This window comes from Mustela lutreola, chromosome 3 (assembly GCF_030435805.1).
Source record: "Mustela lutreola isolate mMusLut2 chromosome 3, mMusLut2.pri, whole genome shotgun sequence".
Taxonomy (NCBI): Eukaryota; Metazoa; Chordata; class Mammalia; order Carnivora; family Mustelidae; genus Mustela; species Mustela lutreola.
This window is the reverse complement of record NC_081292.1, coordinates 190080951-190091970: the sequence shown is the minus strand read 5'-3', so window position 1 is coordinate 190091970 and position 11020 is coordinate 190080951. Positions and strand designations below refer to the sequence as shown.

Below are 11020 nucleotides of genomic sequence, written 5' to 3'. Positions count from 1 at the left end.
AGTACCCTAGCTGTCATATTCAAAGTGCAGGGGAGGAAGGGAGAAAATAGACCACAATGTTTACTGCGGGAATGGGCCATGACTCTGGGTAATGGGCAATGGGACTGTGACTGATTTAAATTTATTTTGCATTTAAAAAATTTTCCATAATAAGTATAAATATGTCATTGTTCTAAGGAGAGAAAGATAAGCCTCACTATATATCAATATCAATATTAATATTGGTGTAGATATATATATAGAGAGAGACAGAGACATAAACACAAGGGGTGAGACTAAGTACTGTTTTTCTTCTACCAGTATCAAAGTCCTCCATTTCATTTTTTCCAATTCATTCTTTCTTTCACACAAATTCCATCTCTGTTCAAATACTTCCATGACTACCATGAACAGTTTTTATGAATTAAGGCCACCCATTTAAGGCACACAGTCTTCCATGTTTTGGCTCCTGTTCACTTCCCCACACTATACCTGCTGCTAGGCTTCCCCAGGCTGTGTCAGCTCCCCCCCACCATATGCCATATGATTTTCATATGTGAACTTTGCTCATGCCATCCCTTGTGTGTGTGTGTGTGTGTTTTCCCCTTTCATTTACTTGGTGAACTCTCATGCATGCTTCAGGGTAACATAATTCCATACTTAAATTTTACTGGACATGAGCAAGGGTGTGTTTCTTTCTTTCTCTTTTTCTTCCTTTCCTTCTTGCTCTGTATTTTTCCATTGCATTTGGACACACTACCATAGCATTATTTTATTAATTACTTATATACACTAGAGTGAGACTATTTTTTTCCGTTTTCTATCACCAGGGACCATGAAGTACTTTGGCTTCAGAGAATGTTTATACAAAATGCATTAAGTAAGACAGAAGACTGAACTTAAACTTTGTTCCTCTTTTAAAAAAACCAAGTCCTCTTCACTTCCCTAGTTCTGGTACTCATCCTATCCACGTGAAGTTTATAATCTCTACACTATTCTAGGTCATCTTTTTCATTATGGGAAGCCCTGGGAGGGAGCCTTCATTTCTTGGCCTCCTGTGCAGGGATACCAAAGGATGATGGTTCAGCGCTTCCTGATCTACGCAGGCATGTGCCTGACATGAGTCCTTCCACAAGCCAATGAGACCCTTTGCCTACCTGATTAAGCATGGGATTGAAGGGCTCCATGAATCCATTTTGCCTTAATTGAAGCACGATGGCTCAAGAATTTTATAAATGTGTTATTCTGAAAACAAAAAAATCTTGACTTAGGAATAGTACTTACACGAAAATCAATGCTTGCTCATGTTTCATAGACTTATTAGGAATCTTATAACTTAAGAGAGATATAAACAGGCTCCTTGGCTCCAGGTGTGTTTTACTTAATATTACTGATTGCTTTAAAATGTGGAATACAAAACAATGCAGTAGTAAGCATGTCATCTACTACCCTATTAACTCAAAAAAGAACACTCTATATTTATGGAGAAAAGTTAATTCTGATGTCATTTTTACTACATGTGGTTTGTGTCATCTTTTTTCTAAGATGAAGAAAATGGCAGTTCTTCGGGGTGCTTTGGGAGTCCCAAATCTCTTTTGAGGCAAAGTAGGCATCACATCTAACACTGGTAAAAGCCTTTGATCTTCGGCATTATTAGAAAGTTACTACTCTTTAGGGTGAGATTCCTAAGGTTATCCACTGTGTCTAGGTCATTCTATTCAGCTGCATAAGCAGTTCCTTTGATGGATGACTGGTTTTCTACAACGCTAGCATTATCTCAGCAGGAGAAGGTAGTGTTTGATGTGTTGCAATTTGTATTACATGTCCATGGAACATCTCTGGACATTACCTCAGGAGGAGGGGTTAAGAGAAGGAGGAGCTGTGGCTGAAGACATTTAATGACAGAATGAATGGAAATTCAGATTGCTGTGCAGTCAGCCTTAAACACCGACTGCACCCCCCATCTTTCTTTCACATTAATTTAAAAAATCTTATAACAAAATTCTCATAAATATATATAATTTTATTTAACTGTAGTCACAAATCAACATCTTCAAAATGACGAGGATTTTGACAGCTTGCAAAGTGGTAAAGACCCTGAAGACTGGTTTTGGTTTTACCAATGGGACTGCACACCATCAATGGAAAATTTCAAGACCCGGCATCAGGCTCCTTTCTGTCAAGGTAACATTCCCATATTTATTGTTTCTGATAAAATCATATGGAGTGTAGTTTAGCAAGAACCAAAGGTGTCACTTAGGAAGCAAATACAGATTTGCATGTAGTTCTGAAGTGCTAACGTATTAATATTGGCTTTAATATTGAATCGACTGGGTTTAGTAGATGCTCATTTTCAACTGTTCTAAGTAAAATTATGGCAGTTTTCAACAAACGTCAAGAAGGGTCACAATTCCTGTGAATATGTAAAATGTAAGTGTTCTGTTTAGGAAACAATGACTTTTAAAAACTACCAGGGCTCGCTCTGTCTGTACAGTCACTATTGCACACAGTTAGGGTTCAAACATGAAGTTGCTTCCATGTTCGTGAGCCACAGCACAGAAGGTAATTTGTTAAGCCCTGCTTTACTGGCTCACTGTAATCTTTTCTGTTTTGAAACATCATTTTTTAGGAAAAAATTTCAGAAGGAAAATATCTACATAATTCTGGTATTTGTTAACCATGATGTAGACCATCCCTTTACTTTTTTCTTTTTCCTCTTTGCCACATTTGGGAGTCCACATTTATTATTTTTATTTTGCAGATTAAGACTTGGAGGCAATTAGAAGCTGATAATTCTGTCCCTCTGAATGTATTTATAACTGAAAAGCAGGTCTGGGAAGAGAACATGAAGTGTTCTCCCCTACTCCTACCATTGAATTATGAAATTCCAGTGGGAACTTCTGTTCCTTCCTATAACTTTATTAAGGTATTTATTACCAGAGGCATCTGAAATTACTCCATGGGAACTTTGCCAATGAAAAACACTTTTAGTGAATATAAAGTTCAAGTAATCACAGTAGCTTTAAATAGATGTCTTCTTTAGTAGTAAGAGCTATAAAAAGTGAAGAAGACTGTATCTGTTGATGTAAAAATAGGTCCTAATAGTTTTGAGTGTTTTGCTAATACTTTGTATGCTCACTGGGTTGACTAAAAGTGCTCCAAATGCTTCCTCAGCTTCTGTTTCTTAGATCGCTCAAGTCAGGATTCAGTATGGTATTTAGCCCTGAGTGACATCTGTAGGGCTCAGCCTTGCCTGTTGGTCTTTGTGGCCTCCAGTGACAGGATGGGGAAAGAATAGGAGTAGAAAGAAAGGAAGAGAGAGGGAGATAGAAAGAGACAGAGGTGAGGAGTGAGAAGGGAAGGGAAAGAGAAATAGAGACAGAGAAAGAGAGAGAAAGAACACAAGATCTCAGGAGAAACTACCACTTTAAAATTAAGAAACCTAGAAACAGCCATTTTCTTGGATTCAGTTTAATTAAAACAAGAGAGCCAGAAAGGAGATATGTTCTAAACCATCATCAAATATGCAGTGACTAGACACAAACTCTGAGAGTGACTATTAGTTTCAGTTCAGTGTTAGCAGTATCTCAAGGGTACTCATATATCACTGCAGAGAGACTAGATAGTAATGAAAGTAATGCCATTTACAGTTAGATGTGTCTTCTAAGACTGCGAAGTTGTCTCCCTTGGAATATGTTTTTCTTCTTACAAAAAAAAAAAAAAATAGGTAGGCAGGGATAGGTGTAGCTCCATCCAACACCAGAAAAAGAGAAATTGAGTGACTAGTTGAAATGGCATAGATCTGACTGAGATTAGAAGCCAGTTCTCCATGATCCTAATAAGTGCTCTGTATGATCCCAACCACAACCGCAACAAAATGATTTAATTATATGGATGGACTACAGTGAAAGTAGTTCTTCTAGCTCAGGGTGGCATATGTTTTAAAGGTCTGCCAAAGTTCATAGCTAAGAATGACAAATTTGTAAGAGGAATAAGCCATCATTTCGTGATGTAGAAGTCATTACTCACACTCAGTCATTACTGGTCAGAGTTTTGGAGGAAAGCCAGGCATGAAAAATAGAAGTTCTTGAACTTCACAATAGCAAATTAAAATTCTGTGCAGAAGTCCAAGGGGGCTTATGTTTTATTCACTTATTTTGGAACAGTCCTCTACCTACTTTTCTTCCTGCCTTTTTAAAACTCAGCTCTCCTAGAAAGTTATATCCAAATTTCTTCTTTTTAGATAGACATCACCTAAAAATTATTAGGATGTGGTTACATAATGGTCAGTGAAGGGCACTGAGAATAGTCACTGAAGGTTAGTGGCATTATAGTTAGGTCTAGCTAATTAATAGATTGCAGAAGATATCCTGTGGGCAGATCTATAAGCAATGCCCTATAAATTAGTTGCCTTTTCAATGGCTTTGGAGGTCACTTTTCTTGTCCCATTAGTGGCAGAGTGGGCTTGACGACAGCAGTAATGCACTTGTAGTTTTATGTGGCCCTTCCTTGTATATTTGTTTGTGGCCAATATTTACAAAATGTAGCTTGCCAATAGACACAGTTGTATTTCTCTTATAGGAAAGAGGTAGGAATTTTAAGGTGCTCTACATTTAAAGGACTTAGCTACCAAGGATATACATGATCAACAGCCAGATCATATGGAAGGTTCAGAGACTTCAATCTTTTTCTACTAGTGTAGAAAATGTTCAGTGCTCAATACTACATTTGGCCAGTTGTAGCTGTGTAGTGGAAAATTCACTGGATGGGGAATAAAAAGATCTGGATTCTAAACCTTCTCGTGCATTTATTAATTCTCTGAACTTGGTCAAGTCACAGGTCTTTTTTGAACCTAAATTTTGTCATCAGTAGTGTAGAAACAGTTCTTGACTTACTCAGAGGATTATGTGACTATTACATATAATCAGTGCTTAAAAAATCTATAAGATACTGGGGTACCTGGGTGGTTCAGTCAGTCATGTGTCTGACTTTGGCTCAGATTCTGATCTCAGGGTCCTGGGATTGAGCCCCATCTCCAGCCTGTATCTAGCAGGGAGTCTGCTTGTCCTTTTCTCTCTCCTTCTACCCCTCCCCCATTCATAGTGGCTCTCAAATAAATAAATAAAATCTTCAAAAAATAATCTATAGGGCACCTGGGTGGCTCAGTGGGTTAAAGCCTCTGCCTTTGGCTCAGGTCATGATCCCAGAGTCCTGGGATCAAGGCCCGCATCGGGCTCTCTGCTCAGCAGGGAGCCTGCTTCCCTTCCTCTCTCTCTGCCTGCCTCTCTGCCTACTTGTGACCTCTGTCTGTTGAATAAATAAATAAATAAATACATCTTTAAAAAAATCTATAAAATACTGTAAAAACAAACCCTGGATACTTAAGATTTTATGTATTTATTTTAGGAGAGAGAGAGTGCAAGGAAGCAGGGATAGGACCAGAGCAGGCGGGAGGGGGAGAGCCTGAAGCAGAATCCATGCTCAATGCACAGCCCAACATGATGGTCCATCTCATAACCACGATATCACAACCTGAGCAGAAACCAAGAGTTGGACATTTAATCGACTGAGCCACTCGGGCGCTCCAAGCCTTAGATACTAAAAAAAAAAAATTCTGTCCTACACACTTTAGTAGAAGGACTTAGTAGACACATCAGTTTTTCATGGACTACAAATTATTATAATGACAAAATGTCTGATGAGAATTCTCAAGTATATATAATGATTTTTCACCTTTGCCTTAATATTAAATTTATCTCTAGGAAGATATTGCTTATAGTGAAATTAGACTCAAGAACTATGAAGCAAATGATCTTTACTATTTTGAATTCAACTCCAAAAGTCAGGATGTACCTCTTAATATCCTTTTTAAAGCTTCTATCCTGGGAGTATACAGGAAGAATAATAAGTGGAAATAAACGGGTAGTAAGTAGATAGTCTCTGATTTCAAGAAACTTAAAATTTAAAAATTCTGAATTCACAAGTCTTGGAAAGTCACCAAGACTAAGTAGTTTTATTTTTACTTGCAAATGAATTTGGAAATCAAAGGTATTAAATTGAAAAGGTTAAGTACTTTATGAATCGAAAAGATTCTCAGTAGGTACAGATTCTAACATTAATCCACTTGGTTTTTAAAATGGTGACCTGTGTTACAATTAAGCCGGGAACATAACAGTCCAAGTGTCCTTCTCTCTGGTACTTCAGAAACAATTGAGCCCTAGAGTCATTATTCCCTTTGAATGGTTTTCATTTTGTAAGATTTTTATACTCTGTTTCCAACATTAACCTACCTATTTAGCTCAGTCTTGAGGAGCTATTGTCATTGATTAGAAATTGGCAACTACAAAAACTCCTACAATTAGAATCATTTAGTTATATTGAAGTAGCTTTAAAGACATTCACAGGAAATAGAGTTATTATATTGGATATTACATTGGATATTATATTGGAGCCTCTTTGTAGATATTAAAGCTGGGGGTAGGAATAGGGTTATCATACACGTTCAAGAGTAACTATTGTATTAGACCTTTACTACATATATATATATGGTTTTAGGGCTGGATTTCATCTAAGATGATGCAAATTTTTGAAAAAAAAAAAAGATTATGTTTCAATCCCAAATGAATGGTTAGATAGTTTGGATGATTAGCAACTGTGTATATTTTGGGTGAATGATATTTCTTTAATTAGGAGGTAGGTCCCTTTTGAACATTTTTGTTTATGTACTCTGCTTTTCATATCCCACTGCTCTTTTCTAAAGCACAGACTCATTTGTTGGTTATCAAGAATGCCTTGTCATTTTGAGCTTCCTGCCATAAAACTGTTGAAGAAGTGATAGTCAAATAGGGCCTAGGTGAGTGTAGGGCAGGAGGTTAGGAGGCTAAGAAATCTGGTAGGCGAAGTGCGTGTAGAAATGGCACGAGCTTGGACTCCTCCTGTTTCCTTCTCCAGCTGATGGAGATTTGAGTTTTCACCTGACCATGCTTAGCAGAATTACTGATCCTGTAGAAGTGAATTTAATGAAATAGAGAACGTTCCTTTGCCCTCACATCTTCATTTAACCTTTTCACATTTCTGACTTGTACCAAAGTCTAAGTTATAATAATAAAGAGTTTTCAGTATCTCTTAAGCAATGGTCATGCCAGAGCCCACTTCAAGGCTTCCTCAGTTTGCTAAGAGGAAGAATGAACGTCCTTGATGGGACTAGCATTTTTTAGGGTATTTATAGTGACTGAAGACTGGAAAGAAGCTACATGAGCCAGCATCAGACTTGGTTTTGGACTCCTTAGTCCTAGCACATCTAGTTTCCCCTTGATTTTCTTCATGTGGTCTAAATGAATTCCACTCATGAAAATATTTTCAAGACTTCTTTGCTCTTTTTTCCTTTTTTGTTAACTTACTAAATATCATATACCAATCTTTTATCTTTCACAGGGAGATGACTGGCTAACATACAGTTCTAACAGGTGAATCAATAGAGTCAATGTACCACTAAGAATTTTACTGAATAATTTTCATCTATGATGTAAAACTAAATAAAACCATATTAATTTATTGCCATAAAATAAAAATTGTCCTACAATTTTTGTAAAAATTTTATTTATTTATTCAACAGACAGAGATCACAGGTTGGCAGAGAGGCAGGCAGAGAGAGAGGAAGAAGCAGGCTCTTTGCTGAGAAGAGAGCCTGATGGGGGGCTTGATCCCAGGACCCTGAGATCATGACCTGAGCCGAAGGCAGAGGCTTTAACCCACTGAGCCACCCGGGCGCCCCGTCTTATAATATTGGAGAGCCCCCTAGATTCAGGAAAATTTTACCGTAAGCTTACACTTTACGAACACAATTTATAATGGAATTTTTCTAAATGCTATATTTTATTTATAATGAGAAGTATAACTAGAATAAAAATTACTTATGAATCTGACTATTTGTTTACAAATATCTAGAACAGAGAAGTATTCAAGTAAATTAACCTTGTGAGTTTTTCCCCCCAACAACGGCTTATGTTTAACTAAAGACAGATAACTTAATATTAATGTAGGATGTGGTAAGGCTATTAACTTAGGATGTTGTAAGTCTTGATTGATTACTGCTGTTACAGTATTTTTAATTGTTGAAGTGTTAGATATTATAACTGCAGAAAAGTCTCATTAAATATTCCACATTTAGAAATTGTGCCTTAATTCTGAATTTTAAGTGTCCTTTTTTGATAATACAACTCCAATAATGAAAAAAGAGGTTTAATTTACCAATAAAGAACACTTTAAGATTTTAACTTTTACCATATCATCTATGCAGTAATAACTGAAATAAATTCTGGCTTTAAGCTTCTTCCGTTTTAAAGCTTGGTTCAGATTTATTTTATTTCTTGAGAGGATGAGTACTGATATAAACTAATAGCTAAGAAACATCAGGTAAGCCAGAAATCAAATATGTTATATGGCTTTAGGCCTTGGTGAAAATGAAAATAAACACATGGGGCTTCTGCTTTTTCTGATATACAAATAATTTACACAGTCAAATGATTTAATAGCAATACAGTCAGATTCCCCGAGTAAATGATTTTCATTTCTACTACTAGCTTAAGGGGATTATTGCAACTATCATGTTTTATATTCAAATCTTTTATGGAACTTATTGCTAAATTAGCTTAAGCCTTTATATTCAGAACATTTTACTGGTAAATTCTCACACCTAGGGGAAGAAACAGTGCAGTTATTCCCATTTCATGGATGTGTAAGTGCTGGAGTTAACACAAGGACACGTGGATGTCTATTTTTGTACAAGTGAAACATATCCATAGCAAATCTGGTTAGAATTTTAATTGGGCCCAAAACCACATGGAATTTTTTAATTTGGTTTTTTGTCTACTTGGAGCCATCCTTGTTGTTTAACTTGGCTTCATAATGCTCTAAATCATTTCTCCTGCTGTAGTGTTATTGCTTACTCAAGAGCCCATGTATCTACGTACTTTATCCTCACATAAAATAAATCATATACATTTTCCTTTCCTTTTTTCTCCTTTTGTGGTTGCATTTTGAGACCAGATTGTTTAAATTAAAGAATTAGTAAGGATTCTTGCTTTAATTAACAATTCTATTAATAGGATATTTTAGGGCAGTGACCTATTTCTTTCACGTCAACCAAAATATTGTCATGTATTATAACAAAACATGCTGTTTTTCAATTTTCACTTTGTTTCTCTTATGGTCCCATGAGCTTCACATATGTAGAAATCTACTGTGGTAGGTGTTTACTGCTAGTAATTTTGAATTGTAAGAAAAGTCTCATTTTGACTTGTTTCCACTGTCTCAAACTAATGGATCCAAAGAAAGCTGCTTCAAAGTTAGCCCAGAATGATGCTGCGGTGTGGGATGATTAAGGAATGAGTGGATGACTTTTAATAACATAATACTGAGTGCAAAGGAAAAGCCTAAAGACAGTAATGAACACTGAGCACTTTTAAAACCTTTGTGGGTTAAATTATAAATTATGCTTGAATTTTGACTGTTACTTCCTAAGCCTAAGCTCTCTAAATCAGTTGAGCATAACACCAGGGACACATTTTCAAAGCTTTTTGAAGGAGAATTTAGCTGTGTGACTCCTATTAACAGCTGTTGCATTGTTCTTATCCTGGAAAGTGCTTTGAATCATCTACCCTTTTAAACCTGATTTCAAACTGAGAGTATTAGGGTATAAAATTTCTGTCATTTATTTGTGGTCCCATAAAGCTAATCAGTCATCTTACTAGGAAATGAAAATGGACCCATAAATGTAGGTTTACAGTGAATTTTAATTTGATGGAAAAAATCAAAAGCCCTAAAGAGATGAGTGAGATGTTGAGGGAAAATGTGAGATTTGCTTACAGCATCACATTTTTTGAGATCATTAAAAACAACAACAACAACATTCTGTGGTATGGTAAAATGACATCAACTTCCTTGGCAGACAAATCAACAATTAAATAGAGAATTTGTTGGAATTTCTACTTATATGCAAGCTCTCTCACAAAAATGTATTTTCATCAGAAATTACCTATGCTTTGTGAAGGAATCACCAGGTTTTTTAAATATTAGAAAGTACAACACCCAAAGATTGTGCAGTTTACTAAAGTTTCCATTTAAAAAGTAATATAAGAATAGGGGTCATGTAGAAATTTATGTAACTCAATTTAATTTAGAGAAAATTATAATTATAAAATAAAAGATTAAAATGAGGTAATTGAGTATACACAGAAAAATTCCATTTTAGCCTATTTAAATATTATGTGTGTGGAAAAATTTATAATCTTATGATGTTCCAACTATAAAGTTGTGAAGAGAAGTAATATTTAGTATTACTAGGACAAGGGGACTACTAATTTCAGTCTTTATCCCACAAAATCATATAAGTCATAAGAACAGACAATTTTTGACTCCTTATTTCATAATCTAACTGGCTCCCAAATCCACAATATCTGAATGCTCCAGGCTGAAAGAAATAAAACTCTGAGTGTGAGCTAGTTTTAACGCATTTTTCTTGCTACCTATATTGTCTACAAAGCCTGGCCTTATTTGGCAGGGTGCGCATGAGGTGCAGGGTCCTGTTGGATGTTTTGTAAACATAATTACGTGGATGGGAGAAAAATACAATTGTGAAGGGGTAGAGATAATGTTATTAATTGCAGACACAATTTAAACATTGGTTCAAGGTCAGTCAAGAGAGATTTAGAAGGTATAGGCAAGTGTGTGTACGTGTGTGTGTGTGTGTAGCTGTGTGTGTGTATGAGTTTTTTTTAGGCAGTTGCATGCTGAACTTGTGCTTAGTGGCCCCTAAAAGTGTATGTCTGCCTCTGGACATTGAACAACTTGGAGGTACCATTGACTTTGGCCTAAGGACCTTAACTGACCTAATTTAGGCACTATGCCAAATTCACTTGAAGTCTGCGCTAATTCTTAACATTTTAGGGATACACGAAGAAAGGAAACCATTCAGGTATCCTGCAGTGTTCCACATTTCTCTAGTAGTTTCTGGGTTAGAACCCTCATAAATAGCAGAACT

The 11020-nt window shown here is 36.1% G+C and overlaps 1 protein-coding gene across 1 annotated transcript in view; it reads left to right on the top strand.

The window, feature by feature from the left end:
* The first annotated feature begins 1900 nt into the window (after positions 1 to 1900).
* The window catches only part of CPS1 (carbamoyl-phosphate synthase 1), a 125380-nt gene continuing 116260 nt past the window's right edge, over positions 1901 to 11020 (top strand). The window contains exon 1 of the mRNA XM_059168149.1: positions 1901 to 2163. Within this exon, the coding sequence (XP_059024132.1) occupies positions 2038 to 2163 (126 nt within the window). The 5' untranslated portion in view covers positions 1901 to 2037. The remainder of the gene's footprint in view (positions 2164 to 11020) is intronic.